The 20,306-nt window shown below is 32.6% G+C and overlaps 2 protein-coding genes across 2 annotated transcripts; one reads left to right on the forward strand and one right to left on the reverse strand.

The window, feature by feature from the left end:
* The first annotated feature begins 5,323 nt into the window (after positions 1-5,323).
* On the forward strand, positions 5,324-13,626 carry LOC114186558. The gene is made up of 6 exons (XM_028074494.1): positions 5,324-6,089; positions 8,207-8,309; positions 9,177-9,232; positions 11,258-11,422; positions 12,955-13,068; positions 13,149-13,626. The coding sequence occupies exons 1-6, from the start codon at positions 5,481-5,483 to the stop codon at positions 13,239-13,241; spliced, it is 1,140 nt and encodes a 379-aa protein (XP_027930295.1). The 5' UTR covers positions 5,324-5,480; the 3' UTR covers positions 13,242-13,626.
* Positions 13,627-16,812: 3,186 nt separating this feature from the next.
* LOC114188671 (probable serine/threonine-protein kinase WNK9) lies at positions 16,813-20,060 on the reverse strand. Its single transcript, XM_028077259.1, has 7 exons — positions 19,849-20,060; positions 19,721-19,758; positions 19,322-19,549; positions 18,982-19,202; positions 18,605-18,762; positions 18,083-18,518; positions 16,813-17,984 (listed from the first exon to the last, which is right to left on the reverse strand). Exons 1-7 carry the CDS (start codon positions 19,921-19,923, stop codon positions 16,909-16,911), a joined length of 2,232 nt encoding a protein of 743 aa, XP_027933060.1. The 5' UTR covers positions 19,924-20,060; the 3' UTR covers positions 16,813-16,908.
* Between the last annotated feature and the right edge of the window lie 246 nt (positions 20,061-20,306).

Raw genomic sequence — 20,306 nt, forward strand, 5'->3', positions numbered from 1 at the left:
GGAATGTACATTCTAATTATATTTTATATTTTATATTTTTATTATTCAATCTTTGAAATGTATTTTCTATTTTATTTTAAAAATGTAAAAATTGGATTGTAATTTTTTTTTTTTTCATTTCAAAACATCTGTCAATTATGTATTCCGAAACTTAAGGTGAAAATAGGATAAAATTATAATTTTATTTTAAAATTGAATAGAGGTAAAGAAGAAACTAGGATGTGTAGGAGGAAGTTACTTTATTGTGACACAAACACAATTTAAGGACAATTTCTTAATGTATCTCGTAAATTTATGATGAATAGATGAAATCAACGTTTTTTTTTATATTATTTCTTCTTCATCTTGTTTTTGTTGAATATTATTCCATCTTCTTCCTTCAACCCCATCAATGTTCATTTCCTTCTCTTCAGCAAAAAAATATTTAGAATATATATTTTTATTTTATTTATTTTACATTCACAATGTATAATTTAATATGCATAAATATATTTTATAATGTATAATCAAAATATAAATATATTTCAGATATATATTTTGAAACATAAATATTTACAAATATTATATTTTGGAAAAGTATATAATTTTTAAATTTTGAATTATACATCTCGAAACAACTATAAATCGTATATTCCAAATCTTAATCTTGTTAAAAGATAAGGAGGATAAAATTAAAAGTTTTATATAATGATAGAATCATGAGAGTCTCTTCTATTTTCTCTTGTTAATGATTTATTGCTTAGTGTCCTTCTTTACATTTGTTTTCAGTAAGAGTTGTGACTCTTCTATCATACACTCCCATTCCTTCTAGAAAAGTATCATTCAATCTTTATCGTTTGTGTTCAGTTTATCTCTTTAACCCTCACATCTTTCACGTTTTCGTTCATCATGTTCACATGTCTTCCGCTGCTGTTTTAATCAATTCCTTCCCGCTAAGGTGCTTAAGCTGTTATTTAGCAAATTTAATATGACCTAACATATAATTTTTAATTTGTCAAAATTGCAACCTTTTTTTCTAAAGTGTAACTATTTATTATAATTATCATTAGAGTAAAACTTACAAAAGTTTAGTATGAGTTAAAAAATAATGACATAATAAATCTCTATTAAATAAAATTAAAACTAAGATGTGCTGGTTATTTATAACCAACCCTCAAAATACTTAGAAGCTTACAAAAATAAATGGTTGATAAAAATGGTTAAATACTTGCATGTGTTATTGTTAGAAGTGAGTTTTAATGTCTAACTCAACCCCAAATAACCGATTTGTAAGATTAGCACCTTACAAGTCAGTTTTGTGGGATTGAGTTAGACTTAAAGCCTAATTTTAACATGATATCAGAGTCATGGTTTAAAAAGTTAATCCTAACGAGATTTATTGGATATTCTATTCCACCCGCTATTGAGCCGCTAACGAACCACTCATTTCTAGACCTACGCACGATATACCTCGACGTGAGGGGTGTGTTGGAAGTTCCACGTTGACTAAAGATAAGGCAATTTCCTAGTTATAAGTGGAATGCAAATCTCACATTACAAGCCGATTTTATGGAATTGAATTATGCTTAAAGTCCAATTCTAACCGTTATTCTTATCTTAAACATACTACTTATAATAAAAAAAGTAAATAAACACATACCGTGTTTTCATTCAAATTAATATAAAAAATAATGTTTCTTCTCAAAATTAGAAGGAAATAATTTTTTATTATTTATTGATTATCATGAGGTCAACTAACCTATTTAAATATATAAATATGTAACATAACATTAGTATGAACGAAAGAAGAAAAAAAAGTTGATCACTCAGGTTATTATTGATAGGAAAAGGAAGACGTTTATGTTTAGCTAACTCGCACAATTCACAATACATACTTCCTATATCTATGTTTTTAAATAGAGAAGGAAAGATATTTGTTATAATTTGAAATGGAGGATGCCTCATCCAATAGTGGTGAAGATGAATTTTTATTTGTCGATCATGGCAAATTTTATGACAAGAGAGTGACTTCTAGTAGAAAACTTGGGATTTTCTACGTAATAGTGATCATTCCATTCTTTAGCATGTTCAATCGTCCTCCCTAAGTCCTTGTCATGTAAAACACACATGTTGTTGTCAAATATAGCAATACAAGAGAGATCCTTTGTATGTTTTTGAATAGAAATAAGATTGGTGGATAATTTAGGAACAAGAAGGACATTTTTTAATATGAGGGATGGGCTTATGTGGATTTCTCCTTGTCCAAATGTTGTTATAAGTGTTCCATCGGCTATAAACAAAATTTTATTACTAGGGTGAGTAGATGGAAAAATATGGAGGAAGAGGTGTCATATGGTCTATGGCTCCTGAATCTAATATCCACAGAGTGTGGAAAGTTTGTATCTAAAACATTAAAGCTAAGAGAATGTGGAATCTTACCATAATGTATCACGACACGCATACTTATAAACTTGTTCATCTTACGCATAAAGGATCTTACTTTTTCTATCTCTTCATGATTCAGTTGCCCCATTTCTACATTATGCCCAATTACAAAGTTTATTTGTCCTTGGTCTCCCTTTTTTTGGTTATGAAATTTTTGGCTGCTCCATTCTCGATTTGGTGGTTTCCCATGTAGTTTTTAGCATTTCTCCTTTGTGTGACGTGGTTTCTTGTAATAAGTACACCACATTTCTTATTATTTATTTTCTCCCACTCTAAATTTGTTCTTCTTTCGATTAACTATTATTATTGCTCCCTCTCTTACCTTCATTGTAGTACTTTCAACAATAGGAATCTCCAACATCAGATTTCTTCTACTTTCCTTACTTCGAATAATGGCTATGACTTCATTCAAACTTTTCTTTGCCTATAATTTGAATATATACTTGATCTTATTCAAGACTTAGGCCAACCAAGAAATCATATCCACAGTCTTGCTCAATATACTCATTGAGTAGAACTGAATTCTCTTAACATTTTGCTTTTATCACATGATAATGATCCAATTCCATCCACGGGGACTTGAGCCGATTAGCATATTTTGTGACATATTTGTTGCCATGTTTAGCTCTCATAATTTTCATTTCACTTCATATATTTGGACACCATCCTTATCCTTTGAGTAGGTTTGTTCAACTGCTTCCCAAATTTCCTTGGCTAAGTTTAGAAACATACATGTGTCACTAATCTCAGGTATCATGTAATTCCAAAGCCATGTCATATTCATTGAATTTTTTTCTTCCCATTATCTCAACCTAGTCTTGTTTCATCAGGAGGATTTTCTATAAGATGGTTGTTGTTGCCTTTTAATATGGTTTGTGTAAGTTAGGACCACTTAATATAGTTATTTTTGTTCAATTTGTATGCAGAGTGAATATTATGCAATTCTCCATTCTTAGGGAATTTGTCACTTGAATTAGGGAATAACTCACCACCTCGGTCACAGAAGCAAGAATGATGGAATGAAAAGACAAAGTGTAGTAATGAAGACTGCAGAAAGACGATCGTAGATGCAGTGATGAAGATTGCGTGAAGATGCAGCGATGGAGGCTACGGTGACAAACAAAAGCAAAGATGAAGGTTGTACTTATGGATGATAATGTGGGCTTGGCCCGACGAGCAGGCCCACCAAAAATATGTTGGGTGGGTCAACATATTGAGCCCGTAGGCACGCCAAAACCCTGGTCCGCACAACCTAACACCTCTCACCCTAACTTGGTAACAGGTTAATGTTTTGATATTGTTTATTGAACTTGTTTTGATGGTTCATGGCTTGTTTTATTGGAATGTTATGATGTTGTTTATTGGACTTGTTTTGATGTTTTAGGACTTACTTTTTTTTAAAATGTTTTGATTCTCCAACTATTAAAATTATGATGTTCGAAATATTGTGGACTGTTTTGATTTGTTATATCGAATTGTTTTCATGTTCCAGGTTCGTTTTATTGGATTGTTTTGATGCTTAAAATATTAAAATTATAATGTCCAAGAATTTTTTTTAAGTAAGGATGTCCAAATATGTGGGCTAGCCCATATGCTTGCGAGCCCAAAAGTATGTGGGTTGGGCCATGTTTTCAAGCCCGTAACTTCTCTATGGGACAAGCCAACCCGGTCCACAATGTGTGAGCCTAATGCGGGTTAGGCCTAAATGGGTCGGACCGACCCACATTACTATCCCTAGTTGCAGTTAGGAATGTCAACGAGACGGGTAGTAGCTCTCCCGTACTCTACCCGCTGGATAAATATTCGTCTCGTACCCGTACCCATATCCGCACGGGTATCCATTATGCGGGTACTCACATATTTTCTTAATATCCACAGATATCCACGGGTACCTGTGAGTATTTATAAAAGAAAAATTTAATATTTAACAACAAATTTTAATCATAAATTCAATTCAAATAAAAATACAATGCATAACATTTATAAAGTTCAAATAAAATGCAAATAACTCATTTAAACAGTGTTGAATGACCATTTACCAATAAATGGAGATTTTTTAAAATCAATTGATAAAAAATAATACATTCAAAATCAATGTGTTAACGTTTTAATCATTTATTTATTTATTTTTTAATTTAAATTAGAGTATAGTAGGTACGGATATCCATGAGTACGGATATTATGATACTCGTACCCGTCTCGTTAACATGCGGGTATAAGAAAAATATTCGTATCCATTTTCAATATTCATTCTCTATCCGTTACGAATTTTATCTGTAAATACTTACAAATATATATTTTTTTGACATCTCTAATTGCGGTAAAAACAAAATAAAAACAACAATGAAGACTGACGGATGACAAAACGTAGGCAACAATGAAATCAAGATTGCACAATAATTATGACTCCAATTTAAGGTTTTGGGCTACCTCAGAAACTCCAAGAGGCTCTAACACCATCACAACATTTGAAGGAAATAATCTTTTATTCCTTATTAACTTATTTAAACATATATATATATATATATATATATATATATATATAACAAAACATATCCTTAAAAATAAATTCCTATAATTATGAGATTTTATTCTTATAATGAATTTCCTAACATTAAAATAGAATCTCAAGTAATTAAACCCTAATAAATAAAAAATCTACGATTAATGTTGGCTAACGTAAGTAAGCGCTTGCTCCTTGACATCTCTTAAAAAAATTCACCGAGCATCAAATTGTAGTTGTTGCAATAGTTAATAATTAACACACGAAAAAAAAAGGGATATGCAATATATGGATCGAGCCATGTGGCAGTGATAAATGGAAAACAGAATTATGGTGAAAAGGACAAAGATTTGGGGATGAGATGAGTTTGTGAAAACATGGCCCATCCATGCCTACATGGCCAAGCCTAACACACAAATCCAAATTCTCCATTTTACACTCTTTCAAAAACCACAACATATCTTCTTCACCTTCTTCATCTTCTTCATCAAAACCCAAACTCTTCATTACAAACACAATCACATCTCATTTCAATTCAATTAAATTCAGTTCCATGACCATGGCGTTAACGCTCTTGCTCCAACCCAATCTCTCCCACTTCAAATCCACCCTATTGCCTTCTCTTCCACGTCGCACCAACCTCGATAACTTCGCTCCAACACCAGACTCAAAACGCCGCCTTTCCACCGTAAAATGTCTCTCATCGCGCAATCCTCAAAACATGTCTAGTTCACAATCGGCGTGGGATGTTCTGTCGAGCACGCTGTCGAACACGTTGAAGGCGCTGAAGAAACCGGCAATAGCCGCGCTCTTGGTGGGGCTGTTATTAATGTACGATCCAAATTCTGCATTCGCGGCATCTGGAGGAAGAATGGGAGGAAGGTCGTTTTCTTCTTCCTCGTCTTCTTCTTCGTCGAGGAGTTATTCTGTGCCGAGGACTTCGGAGTCGAGGTCCTTCTATTCAACGCCGTATCACGCGCCTTCTCCGTTCGGTGGGGTTTATGTGGGGCCCGCCGTAGGGGTGGGAGTGGGTGCGGGTTCGAGTGCCTTTTTTATCTTAGCGGGGTTTATGGCCTTTGTTTTGGTTTCTGGCTTTCTTTCGGATCGCTCCGAGGATAGTGTGCTTACCGCTGCTGGCAAAACCACCGTGTTAAAGATTCAGGTTTGCCAAACTTAACATCTTTTAGTTTGCTTTACAATTTATCTTCCTTGTTTCCTGCTATTAGCTATGCGTCATGTTTTCGTATCCGTGTTGTGGTTTTGAGTCTGAAAGCTGAACAGCTGGGCTTACTTTTCTGAACCAAAGGTTTCACACTTTGTTGTTGTTTTTGATTGGGTTTAGAGGGCTTATTTGTTGGCGACTTGTTAGCTACCGATGTTACTGTGTTAGTTTATTCAGTATTGGTTCTGAAGTTCTTTTGTGAATTTGGATGGAGATGGTTTTCTTTTAGGTTGGGTTGGGGATGAGTTTGCGCAGGTTGGAGATGCATTTCTTCTGCTGAGATGAGACATGAAGCTTCTAAGTATGGGGTTAGGATTGGCACTCACTGTTGGTTTGGGTAGAAGGGCTTGGTCCATAGGGAGGGGTTCCTGCTTTGGCACAAAGCAGTGCTGCGAGGAAAAAAAAAAAGGGAAGCCTAGTAAGGCTAATAGTTGTTGAATGAAATTAGATGCATGTTAAGAATAATTCAAAAGGAAACAATAATAGGTTACCCGGACTATTGTTGGAGATGATGGTTGGAAATTATAAGTAAGTCCAAAAGAATACAGAGGGTCATAGCTGATATGTTACATTTTATGGCATAGGGAGGGGTTCCTGCTTTGGCACTTAGCAGTCCTGCGAGAAAAAAAAAAAGAAAAGAAAAAACCCTAGTAAGGCTAATAGTTGTTGAATAAAATTAGATGCATGTTAAGAATAATTCAAAAGGAAACAGTAATAGGTTACTCGGACTATTGTTGGAGATGATGGTTGGAAATTATAAGTAAGTCCAAAAGAATACAGAGGGTCATAGCTGATATGTTACATTTTATGGCCTATATGAAAGGAATGAAAGAGGGCAGTGTTCAAATCGGAACAAATTGACGCTCTAAGCTGTATAATGAAATGTGTTTGTATTGTAATGCACTGCATCCTTCAAGTTGCCGAGAGAGACAGGTGAAGGCTAATGCCTAACATATTATTGGTAAATTAATTTTGGGTGAGTGAAAGGGATACATTGAAGTAAGCTGTGAAGCTGTACCAAAAGTTGTGGGACTGAAGAACGCGTTGCAGATTACAGTTGATCAGTGAGTAAATAAATTAATTCACGTGTCTTCTGTCAGATATTGAGAAGTAAAATGTCCTGACGTTTATTAAAGAAAACATCTAAGAGGTAAAATATCATGAATTGGACAATCTAAAGAGAAAGCTTCAAATTGGGTAATTGGTTTTCTAGTTGTTTATGCTCTACCTGGAACTACCTCCCTGAATGTACCCTTCTTTGTGGATTGAATGAATTTGTTCTTTTGACCCATGATAATGAAAACACGGGCAACAGTTATCAAGTATGAAGACTTTGATGCAGATATTACTTCATTTTGTATTTTATTATTTATTATTTATTATTTATTACATATTAAGAAGGAATGTCACAAGCTGTTCAATTTAAGCCGCCTGACATGGGCCTTGGAAACAAGAGTTGTAGTTGTAGAAGGTAAATATGATAGAGGATAAAGGGAGATTCTCAAAGCATGGCCTATGGCTGCGTACCTGGCCTGGGATTATGGACAAGTCCCCATATTACTATTTCCAATATGGAAGACTACAGAAAGAGATTTTTCGTTCAGATTTTCACCATTTTTCTTTCAGTTTCTAGGTCTTTTTTCAGATTGTTCTTAGGGTAGTAGTACTTGCTGCCACTGAGTAAAATACCATGCTCAAGCTTCAATCATGGTCATGTTTTTCAGATAAATATATCCATGCCTCCCTTTTTAGTTTCTTTCCTGATTGATTGCTGCCATTAGTGTAAAGCCATGAACCATTTTTGCTACATGCTCTTCCAGTAAGTGGTTACTACTGTTATCTAAAGTTATGCTTTGTTACCATGTTTTCTCACTAATGCATATACTGTTAATTTAGATTTATGATCCAATGGTTCGGGTGCCAAGATTTGTTGCCATTTTAATTGGGTTAAAAGCCTTGTTTGTCAACTATTATTGTACAGCACAATCGTTTTCATTTTATTCATGGTTAAATCTTTGGTGAATGTCAAATGTTTAATGAAGGTGTTGTTATTTTAGGTTGGATTGTTGGGGATGGGTCGCACACTTCAAAGGGATCTGAATAGGATTGCAGAAGTTGCTGATACATCAACTCCAGAAGGGCTGCATTTTGTGTTGACAGGTGAAGTTGCTAAATATGCAATATTTCAGTCACTTGTTTATTGTATATTTTTCATTACATGTTTTTTCTTGTAAGGTTAGACAAATATGTGAACATGTTTATTATTTTCATATTTGCTATTTTTTGCAACAAGCAATGAAGGATTGAGAATTTATTTTGGTTAACTATAGTGCATTGTGATATTTGTGTTCTGGTTTTTGAGGGCTTCAACTTATAGAATTCACATAATCCTGGTAAAAGTATTCTATTGGGTGACATTCTGTCCACGGTACCAATAGAATATGTTTAATAAAAACGGAAATCCAGGAGAATAATGTCAGATGCATTGCATAATACTTCTAAGCCCCAAGGTCATATACAGCATAACACTTGGTTTCAAGCATTGCATGTATTCTTCAATTAATGTGTAAATATTAAGATTTTCATTACATTTCCATTCAGACTTTAGGATAAAGCTTTTAGATTTAATTTAATATTGTTAATAATCAGAAATAAATATTATACACTTAATGTATATTGATTTGATATTTGATTTTGAGGAAATTGAATATTCTCTAATCATGAGTTATTATATACAATAGTTCTGTATAAACCAATTGTGCAGTGTCACTTAGACACACTGTTTCAACATCATATATCCATGTCTTCCTTTTCATTTAACAAATATATACGCTTTTAGCATGGATACATCTAGTGAATGATATGTAGATCAAACCTATTGTTCAGGAAACAGAAATTCTTGAAATGGAATATTTACTTTAAATATCAAATTACTTACGACAGTTATAATAATGTAGCTTAAAGCAACTTGGCTTTGTAATCTACTTTCTTTTGTAATTTACTTTATTATTTGACTTTCTGCTACAGAGACAACCCTGGCTTTGCTTCGGCACCCTGATTACTGTATCTCAGCATATTCATCTGTAAGTGATTTTAGTCTTGAATCTAGAGTCTTCTAGAATTGCATGATACTATAGCAGACACAACAATTTAGGATTTGTTTGGATAAACTTCTTCATAAACACTTTTAGGATTATAAAAGAAAAAAATAAAATAAGTTTCTCCTTGTCAAAATAACTTATGCAAAATTGAAATTCTCTAAAAGATGAATTTTAAGTTGTATATAAGCTAATTTTAGCTTATGTAACAAATTATTTCACTTTTTGCTTTAAAATTTTTACGGAGAAGTTTATCCAAATGAACTCTTAGTGTTATTGTGTTGTTAAATCATGTTAATTTTTGTTGCTTAATACTGTGATAGATGAAATTGTGATACACCACATCCCACTTTAATATTCTCATTCTCAAATTTAAAAGCACATGCTTAGCAGTGTCCTTACTGGTTAAAGAATCATATGTAGAAAGTTTAGCATTTAATGTTACCAATGCATTGAAGTATAACTTTGAATAAATTTTGTATACTTAATGATTCCTTAAAGGATGTTAGCATAGGTCCCAAATTTAAAAGAAAGTATCGAAGTGGCTAGAGAGCTTAATTTAATGCTTTTAAATTGTGACCTTTTAGGCTGTGAAAATATAAGCTTTATGTTATAATATTTTTCTTTTTGTCCCCAAAATAATACTTTAACAAAAGCTATCGGTGAAGTTGATTATATACACTAGAATACAATATTTATTTAGTTTGGGATTTTGACCATCTATAAACAATCTTTCAAGAGTATATATAATTCCAATTATACTCTATGGGCGCATGTGTATACACTTTTTTATGATAATAAAAAATAATGAAATTATAATTATAAAAATAAGTATAAACAATTTTTATAATTTAATTACAGACAGTTTTTATTTATTTAGTAGATAATTTTTATTTATTTAATTTAGAAAAATAGTTAAATTTAAAAAAGAAACGGTTAAAAAATCAGTTACATAAATAAAACGGTAACTTAAGAGGTAAAAGTGAAAAAAAAAGTGGACACCAAAAAGGAAAATCTTCTTTATATATAGTAGGTATAGATATTCACTTCCCCTAAAACATTTGCTGCTATAAAACTAACACATGTTTATTCTTAGGAAGAAATAGGGATGAACCGCAATTACCAGATTGAACACTGCAGTACATTGAGGGTCTGCCCCTTCCAATTATAATTTTCTCTAAAAATGAAAAGATTCCCTTTTCTCTAGTTTTCATTTTATTATACATGTGGCAACCTTCGATCATCGTAACTAAATAGTGGGTTATCTAACAATAACCCCCTCCTCAATCCCCTAAAACATTCACCTCAGCCTCGGTGAAGAGGACCATCTAAACGGCACAATCAGCTGTTAACATAATTACTCCAGGGTCACATTGAATTATAAAAATTGTCTTTCTCTTTTCATCTCAGTAAGAGATGCAATGACAGACAACTGTCTTTGTCATTTATTACTATGTAATCTCCACGACTATCAATTGAAAAATATAGCTGGGTTAAAGACTCGGTTGAGTTAATTCAAAACTCTTCTTATTTCTCATAACATTAGTTTCCCCTAGAAGCACAAAATGGAGTCATGGCCCAGCGTCTGGTGAATTGACACCTTTTGATTTTGCTCCATCCCTATAACTTCTTGAATAACATCAACAGTACTGCCAAACATAGCAACTGTACCGTACTACCTCTCCACTGTTGCTGCTGTACTAATTGGACTCTCATTCTGCTTCTGTATTTCGTCAAACTCATCTTACACGTCCCAACAAGAAAATAAAATAGGATGGGTTCTGTAAGTTCCTCATCTGGATTTCACCAGTAATGTGCCCAACAACCCTCAATCTCATATGAATTGCGCCCAGTCGTATACGAAACCCTCAAAACATTCTTTTTACCAAATTATGACAAAAATATCACCCACATTATTGTGGAGAATTCGCACCAAATTGCCATCACCTTGTTGTATGCAGCAGAAACTACTGATTGTTACTGGATTATCTAACATTGACACTTGTGTAGGTGGACATAAAGCGGGGTATTGAAGACGGGGAGAAACGTTTTAATCAACTTTCAATTGAAGAGCGGGGAAAGTTTGATGAAGAAACTCTGGTCAATGTCAATAATATAAAGAGACAAAGCACAAGAAGCCAGAGAGCGAATGGGTTCAGCAATGAATACATCGTGGTATGATTTTTGTTTTCCAGTAACTTCCTTATTTTATACTTTTAATAAGCTGTTTCCCTAAATGCATTTTTTGTCGTAAACAGAAAACAAATATATTACTAGAGTACAGAGGGTACTCTATCCCCAACAAACAGTACAATAATAGGAAACGGACAAATTCCAATTCGAACTAATTTCATACTAAGATTTCGGGCACCTAATTGGATTAAACACCACGTTTTTCAACTCCTGCATAGATTTTACTTCTCCATGTTTTAACTATACACTTACAATAACTTAAAGAGTAGCGATACATAATGAAATCCAATTATTACATATTAACTTGTGTTAGATATGAAGTTGGGGGGACTTCACCTTTGACTATTACATTTTAGACAAGTCTTACCTGTTTTAGCATCTTAGTTTAGTGTCACTATTGACATCCATATCTAGAAGAAAAACAATCGAAAACATGTTGAAAATATTTGGCCTATGGGGCCCTGATGTAAGACGGAAAATTATAAAATCAATCTGAATCAATGGAGAATCTTCTCATCTTTGTTACTCTTTCAAGACCCGTATTTCCATTCTGGTGGTTAGTAGCATAAGCACAATTGAATCTGTGACCTTTGTCTTAAAGAATTAAATTGTCTTTACATTTTTCTAATTGTAAGTGATGCATACCGAATAAATTTGGATTTTTATACTTTTTTCTTTCTCTTCTTGTTGTTTGGTTATATCGATTCAGTTTGTGTCACCCAGAGGTGGGTTCCTGCTTGATTCATAACTCTGATGTTTGTTGCTTCTTCGTAAATTGCATAGGTCAATACCCGTTTACTAAGCAGGCATATATCATCAATATCCTAAATTCAGTACGCATGTAACTAGAGTAAACTTTGTTAATCTGTTTTCAGTTTTTGTTTGGCTTGGAAAATTTTAAATCTAAGCCCTGAAAAACTGTTAGAGGGGATATAAAGGGACAAAAAAATCATGTAGATTTTATACTTTTTGTGTGAAATACGAGTTTTTGCTATCTCCAACTGGTTTGTTTGAGACCCTTATTCCTAAGGGTGTAAGTGTCTAACTCAACCTAGAACTCGTCCAATCCAACCAATGACATTTTTGAGTTGGGTTGGATCATGGAGAATTTTTAATGTAGCTAATTAGAATTAGAATTGGAATAGGCAATGAATTCATGAATTTTAAACCGATAAATCTAATCCAACACAACTATATAATAAAAATACTTCTTTCCTAAAAATTTACCGTACTTAAAAATTTCTGTTTTATCATGTAATATTGTTTATGCAATTGCTTAAGCATTGTCGTTGTCTTATGAAAGATAAAATTAAAAAATATTGAAAATATTTAATTGGTGTGTGTGTTTTTTTTTTTGTCAAGTGACACTTTTTTTTTAAATGACATGATGATTCAATTAATTATATAATTGTGTTGAGTAAAAATTAGACCAAATTTGATCCAATCTCATAAGGGTGAAGACTGAAGTTCCATGAGGACAGTTCTTAAATTTTTTTTGTAATTCATGTTATCAGATAACAATCTTAGCAGCTGCTGAAGGAGAGCATAAACTTCCTACAGTCAATGGAAGTGGAAACTTGAAGGAGGCTTTACAGAAACTTGCATCCATTCCATCGAACAAATTATTGGTAAGATCAATGTTAGGCTGATAGTTCTTTGTAGCCATTGTTGGTTAAATGACATCACTGTGTGCTTTAACTACTTTCAGGCAGTTGAGGTGTTATGGACACCCCAGAATGAGAACGATACTCTCTCAGAACGAGAATTACTTGAAGATTACCCACTTTTGCGGCCATTGTAGATTGTGATGACATGCTTGCGTTCTTCTTCTGGCCTTCTACAGCTATGAACTGAAACTGTGTTGTCATCATCTTCAGGATTGAGATTGTCCTGCTACTACTCAATCTGCAAGGCAATTTTCAGCTCCAGACAATGTCAGTAATTACGTTGAATCGCTCACAAAGGTTTTACTATTAGATATTGATGAAATTAGTTGTAAAAATTACCAGTAGGATCTACTCTAAAGAGTGTATACAATATTATAGAGAATAATTCTATCACTGAAATCTGATATAGGTGCCCTTTCTGTTTAGAAATTGCTTTGCTTTTAAATTCTGTAAACTTTTCCACAATTGTTACGTGCAAGACAATATAAAAATACATTAGTTAAAAACGAAGTTTGGCAAGTTGTGATCATAGAATAGAATAAAACTTCAACGTTCAATGTATTATTATTATTTTGGTATTGCTGTAGACTTAATCCATTATCTAGTTGGATGAATTATTAGTTTTTGATCTCACTTATAGCTGTTTTATAATGGATTTCACTCATGACCGACACACCTCCTCAATCATGATTGTGGAGACATTTATTGACGCATTGCCAACATCTCATAAAATAAGAGTTTGTTTTATAATATATTATTTTTATACTATTATTTGATTTAAATCCATATGATTTTTCACGTAGTTATTAACTTAAAAATATTGTGAGTGTGGTGATGCTTTTCAATCGTGGATAAATTACATATCACTTTTCACATATCTTTTAAAGTGATTATTGAAAAGTAATAATCATTATGAATGTCAATTATTGAATGAAAAACAACGCGTTGTGATTAAATTCAGTAAAATGAATAGCATCCACAAAATCATAAATAAAACATACTAAAGAATAACACCAATGTCAATGAAAAGAAATCGTATATTTGTTTTTCAGTAATCTTTCATACTCTTTGATGATTTTTATAATTTTCTTTTTTTGCCATGATCTCATGATTTTGACTAATATTATCAGTCAGTCAACGGCTTATTATGTTCTGCTTTGTGATAATTGAATGCGTTCCACTTGAGTTTTCCCGCATCATGAGAGGGAGTCAAAAGTTGCAGGGTCAAAGTAAATATGGAAAGTATAAAAGAAATAAGGAAATTATAGTATTTTACAAATTAATGTTAGAAACTTTTAAATCTTAATAGTTAAATCTTGAGTTGTGATTTTTTATTTCTTAAAAAGTTTTAGTAGAGAAAATTTTCAGAGAAAAAATATTTTTAATGTAAATAGTAAATTACTTACTCTATTCCTTTTCGAGTGGTGGGATTTTTTATATTTATATTTTTATTTATCTATTATTTTAAAAAAAATCAATTATACCCCTTTTTTCACCTGAATTGAAAATGTGTCTACACACGTATAAACATATAAACAAATGCTAACTCGAATATATTTATTTTAGATTTAGAAAAAAAAAGTGTTTTCCGTATAAGTCAAAAAGCATATTGTTCCTAATCTTAACCCCAAAGAAAAATATTTATTATTAATATTTTAACTCTTAAACTAATAGGGCAATCAATAAAGTAATATAACTATTAATTGATTTTAAATTTTGTATGAAATATTATTTAATTATGCAAATTAGTAATGATCAAGCTAATTTTCAAAAAAGTGAGATTTCAATAGAAAATTTCAACATGAATGAGGTTACTTGATAAAAATAACCCCTAATATTTAACATTGTATCTAATTGTATAAATGTTTACATGTGATGGGAACATTTATATAGCGAAGAGAGTGTTTTTAATCTCTATCAAATCCAAAAATTGGTTGAATTAGTGACGATGATACTATAAATATGATTAGTCTCTGATTAGTAAATTTGAAAACACGACAAGACAAAAAAAAAACATATAGTTTTAGAGCAACAGTTATTTTACAAGATTTTTTATTAATAATATTTTTAATCAGGATCTTGCAAATATAAATTTCTTAAAATTAAATACCGCTATTTATAAAAACAACTCTCTATTTCAACGAAGTTATATTTACGAAATTCACGTTTATTAATAAAAAAACTCTCATTAGAAATATTCTAAATAATTAATTGGACTATGAAAACTATTTTTTAGTCATCCATCCTATTTTGAAAGATTTTCAAATTTTTTATTAGATTTTCAACATTAGTTATTTTAGTCCACAAATATATAATACTATAAATTCTTTTTGTTTTCTCTTATATGATAATTGAACAGTTTAATTTAAAATAAAAACAAAACGTTACTACTCCATTTCCAAAACTATACTAGCTGTTTTAGTTTAATGCACACATCTATTAAGAAATCATGAACTATTACATTTGTAGAGTAAAATACCCCTATTTAGTATATTAGTTTTGTAAAATTTACTTTTTAGTAGATATTGATAAGAGTACAATTGAACAAAAAAATATTATAAATGGTATCTTGAACTAGTAAAATGCTATAATTTCGGGGGGAAACCTAAATTGCTAAAACAACACAGTTTTAAAACAGATAAAGTTCTATAATTTATTTTCGATCATTAATCTAAGGGCAATTTTAAAATATATTACAATTAATTATAAAAAAAATTCAATGTTTTTAACTAAACAAACTTTTTCAATAGGATGAATTAGTTACAAATATTAATAGCTATAATTAGGTTTTATTTACTATCTAAGTTTGCAGTATTCTTTGTATGGGTATGTATGCTAACTTCATTTCATTGGTGTTAAGTATCTATCTATCAAAGTAACATTTTCTTACGAAAAAAAGAAGAAAATGATCCAAATAGAAAACCTGAAAAACAATTTTTTCGGTTCAATTAATTGTTTTACTTTTCAAAGCAGTGCATAAAGAAAAAAAGTTAATGTCAAAGAAAAAAGTTCAGAAACCATTTCATTAGCCAACCCCAGTGGGAACTCACACGCCAAATAGTATGAACAAACCAAACTCGAGAAAAAAAAAAAGTAACAAATAATTGATTGCAATGTCATTTGTCAAATGTAGCTTTAGTCCCTTCAACTTCATCCACATGAAAAATCAATCACGTTTCTCACTTCAAATACCAGTTTTAAACAAATGTGTATATAACGCAAGGAAAATGAGAGTAATTACAAGAAAACAAATAATACTCATTCAATTTATCCTCTTGTAATTTAGAAACCCCCATAAAATTGGTTGCAGCAATTGAACCTCTTTAAATTTGTATTGAAAGATATTGGGATATGATATATAAGCTCGATGTTTGGGAATGAACCAAATAAAGGGTAATTGACTAACAAATGGATAGTCACCAATTTGGGTTGAATTTCCACGCGCATTTAAGTTTAAGGGAGAATTTGACCCTGTTTTTGCACACTCAATTATTGTAGTCGCATATAGAAAAATAAAATACAAGCAATTCTAGTATTTGTTTTCATTAAAAGACTTCACAAAATTGCATAGACTTGACCAATTGCTATTAAACTCAGTATCCCCTCACCCAAAAAATCTGACATATTCTAAATATACGACACTGTAATGCATATCGACAAGTTTGTGTAAGAAAATGTTTTTGTATCTTTGTGGGGAAATTGAAATTCCAAGAAAAAAGTGGGGGTGTTGCCATCATATAGCCTCTAGAATTGTATATGTACATAATGCACAAAAGAATTCAAGGATTGTGTCATAAAATTTTATATATCCACAGCATCAACGGGAAGGGAAACTGTTCTGTATGGAGTGTCTCGAAGTGACCCTGTGTAAAAACTCTTAGCAGTAGCCATAATACCTTCTTTGTGAGAACACATCACCTCACAATTTTTTAGACTTTGCATGTCCAAATTGGAGTGGCTCTTTTGGATTAGAGAACGGTAACTGGAATCATAATCCCAGAAATTACACAAGGGTTTCAAGTGAATCCCATTTTTCACTCCATTTAATGTTTCTGTCAATGGTACCACAATGCCTTGTTCTGTTTTGTGGACTTTGTTCCTAGAATGTGAAGAAGATTTGGCTGCTGCACCAAAACTTTTATCCCTGAGATCCCTTGACTCCATTTGGTGTTTTGCTTTGAGCCATCTAAGTTCTTGTTGAACCTCTTTCTCATATTCACTCCCTGAGCCAGGACATAACAAACTGATAGCAGACAAATAATTCCCAGATAAACTTCGTGGAGGGTTTCCTGGATCATGTGCAAACTTGTTTCCCAAAACACCCTTTCCTTTGTCTTCTGCTAATACTGATTTATCTAACTGTTCATATTGCTCATCAGAATGGCTTTGATCAGACTCTACTGAACTCAGTTCACAACTTTCTTGATGATTCCATAGCTCCTGATACTGCTGGCACTCCAGTCGGTTCGATTCGATAGGCGTGACTGTATCCCCTCTAACATGATTGTCATACTCAGATGGGAAGGTTATCTCCTCGAACCGGCCATGCATCGAAGTACATCCATGCCTACAGCATTGAGGAAACTGAGAGTTCTTTCCAACTTGATTATGTGAATGAGAATCCATAATATTCCCACCAGAAGTATCATCAGACACACAATTGTTACAAAAGAAATTGTTTACAAAATGGTTAGTTTCTTCAATTCCTGGTCCTGGCTTCCATTCAGGTACCAAGGAAGCAATTTCCCCATCTATCATATCAGCTATGCTGGTAACATCCTGATCAGTGATGTCAAGTTCTGCTACCATTTCAGTTGCTACACTCAATGCTGTGTCCATCTCTATGTCAAATGGGAAATAAATATTTCGAATATGTCCTGCCATATAAATAAGTCAAATCATCAAACTTAAATTCCATCCTGAAATATACAAGTTATGGGGTGAAGTACCAGAACAATAAAGGCAACATTCCAACCTTCTTTGTCTGCAATTCTTAGTCTCAAGAAAATTCCACCATCATCTTTCTTCTTTCCCTTGATGCTTATGTCAACATCTTCTTCGGAGGCTTCATCATCATCATGGCACTTGAAAAGTTCAATTCCATTGGGTTCAATCTCAGCTGGATGAGAAATCCAGTCTCCTTCATATTCAAAGTAATTTGAGTGTTCAGTACTCATGTTGCTATAGCTCCGGTGAAGATTAAGATATGGCTGATGGATAAGAGAACCCTTGCCATCAAATGTTCCACTCTCCACAGGTCCCAAATCATACTCATAATCATCAATCTGAAGAAAAGGATCATCTAGAAGCTCCCTTGCAGAGAGCCTTAGGGACACTGTTGCCACACATTTCTCAACAAATTCACGCACTTCTGGATCCTTCACCTTATACAAGGCTTCTGGTTTCTTCCCCTGGAAATGTAAAATGCTGTTTATAGCTTGCCACTCCTGAAAAAATCGCTTATTTAAAGAGAGAGAAAGAGAGAAAGCAATCTTACAGAAATAACTTTCTTGTAGATTTGCGCTGGATGATTACATTCACTATAAGGATATTCAAATGTAACCATTTCTAACACACACATCCCAAAGGAATATATGTCCACTAATTCGTTATAGGATTCTTCATAAACTTCTGGTGCCATGAATTCAGGCGTTCCTGTGGAAATACATAAGTGACAGATAAAACTCTAATTAGAATTGCTGATCCTAAATCATCCCCTAACTATCTTAACAACACAAGCCAAAAATCACACGGTTTTATATGTTACTGCCATTTTTCAAAAGGTAGCATCCATGAACTGAACTAATCGCAAGTGGAGTTAGAATTGGTCAGGTTTTTCTTGTTAGGTTCTTATGTGACATGAAATAGACATACCTACACAATGAGCAGCATGAGACTTGCGCAGAATTGCTGCCAACCCAAGATCCCCAATCTTAACTTCCCCTTGGTTTCCATTGACAAAAATATTATCACATTTTAGATCTCTATGGATCACAGGTGGATCATGGCTATGAAGATAGTGAAGCCCTCTCAGGATCTGTCTACACCAATGCTTCACAGCCCTAATGTTAACTCTTTTGTGCTTTTGTCTATACCTATTGTGATGATTAAAATAAATAAAAGAATAAAATACAAGTTCTCAAAAAGCACAAAAAAAGGTTAAGGATCATATACACATGTAATGTAGAGAAATTTGAAAATAGAAGGAACTCACTGCCTAAGGGTGCCAGAAGTGAACATTTCAGTCACAAAGTTGATATTCCTATTAGCAGTATCCACCCAAGACGTGTAAAACTTCATTATGTTTTTGTGCTTCAGCGTCTTGAGAAGATGAATTTCACAGTAAAGCCTCTCGAGATCTTCGGGGCTCTGCAGAAAATCATACAACTTGACTTGGTTCCAAGCAACTTCAATCCCTTGATACTCATCAAATGCTCTATATCTGAATCAATCGAAAATCAAAATTAATGAACAAAATTTCAAATGCCCAGTTCAACAAAGCCAGAGAAAATTCAAAGAGGATCCTTGGACCAAACCAAACAACAACCAAAAATTTGGGAATTTGCGAAAGATGAGAAATGGGAGCAAAAGGGTTTGTCGGAAATATTCATACACTGTCTTTGAAGCTCCTTTGCCGAGGATTTCATTGTACTGCAACCAAAGAAAAAAGCGTGATGAAAAAGAGAAGGGATAATAAGAGAAGAAAAAACAGAAAGAAGAGAAGAAAGAGAGTATAGTTACTCTGCCGTATCTGCCAGTAGGATCAACTTCGGCGAACTCCGAAGAGGCAGAGGAATCTGTTTGAAGTTCGTTCATTTCTTATTCTTTATGATTTTCTCTAATTTCTTTCTCTCTTATCATCACATTTCTTCCCCTTCTTCCACACCACACCAGAGACTCAACAAAATTTTTCACCACTTTATCTCTCTACCAACCTATAATAACACTAACATATTTATTCACTTTAACATGGATTTTCTTTATTTTTTTAATACAACAATAATATATTCAACAACGATAAAAATAAAATATAATAAAAATAAACTACTCCATCACTAAAAAAAATAACTCTTAACCTACTAATTAATACTCATGTATTTACACTACAGTTACAATTTTCTTTCACCTGGTGTATATTCCATAAAAGAATAAGGGTAAATATTTTTAATAATTATTATTATTGAAGAGAGAGACATGAC

Source organism: Vigna unguiculata, chromosome 6 (assembly GCF_004118075.2).
Source record: "Vigna unguiculata cultivar IT97K-499-35 chromosome 6, ASM411807v1, whole genome shotgun sequence".
Lineage (NCBI taxonomy): Eukaryota > Viridiplantae > Streptophyta > Magnoliopsida > Fabales > Fabaceae > Vigna > Vigna unguiculata.

Bases quoted from the DNA above. Each gene is read 5' to 3' on its own strand.
- LOC114186558 (XM_028074494.1), top strand. From the start codon at position 5,481: ATGACCATGGCGTTAACGCTCTTGCTCCAACCCAATCTCTCCCACTTC. The intron at 11,423-12,954 runs GTATGATTTTTG...TCATGTTATCAG, and splicing joins TCAGCAATGAATACATCGTG to ATAACAATCTTAGCAGCTGC. The intron at 13,069-13,148 runs GTAAGATCAATG...AACTACTTTCAG, and splicing joins TTCCATCGAACAAATTATTG to GCAGTTGAGGTGTTATGGAC.
- LOC114188671 (XM_028077259.1), bottom strand. From the start codon at position 19,923: ATGAACGAACTTCAAACAGATTCCTCTGCCTCTTCGGAGTTCGCCGAA. The intron at 19,203-19,321 runs GTGAGTTCCTTC...TCATCACAATAG, and splicing joins ACTTCTGGCACCCTTAGGCA to GTATAGACAAAAGCACAAAA. The intron at 18,519-18,604 runs GTAAGATTGCTT...TTACATTTCCAG, and splicing joins TCTACAAGAAAGTTATTTCT to GGGAAGAAACCAGAAGCCTT.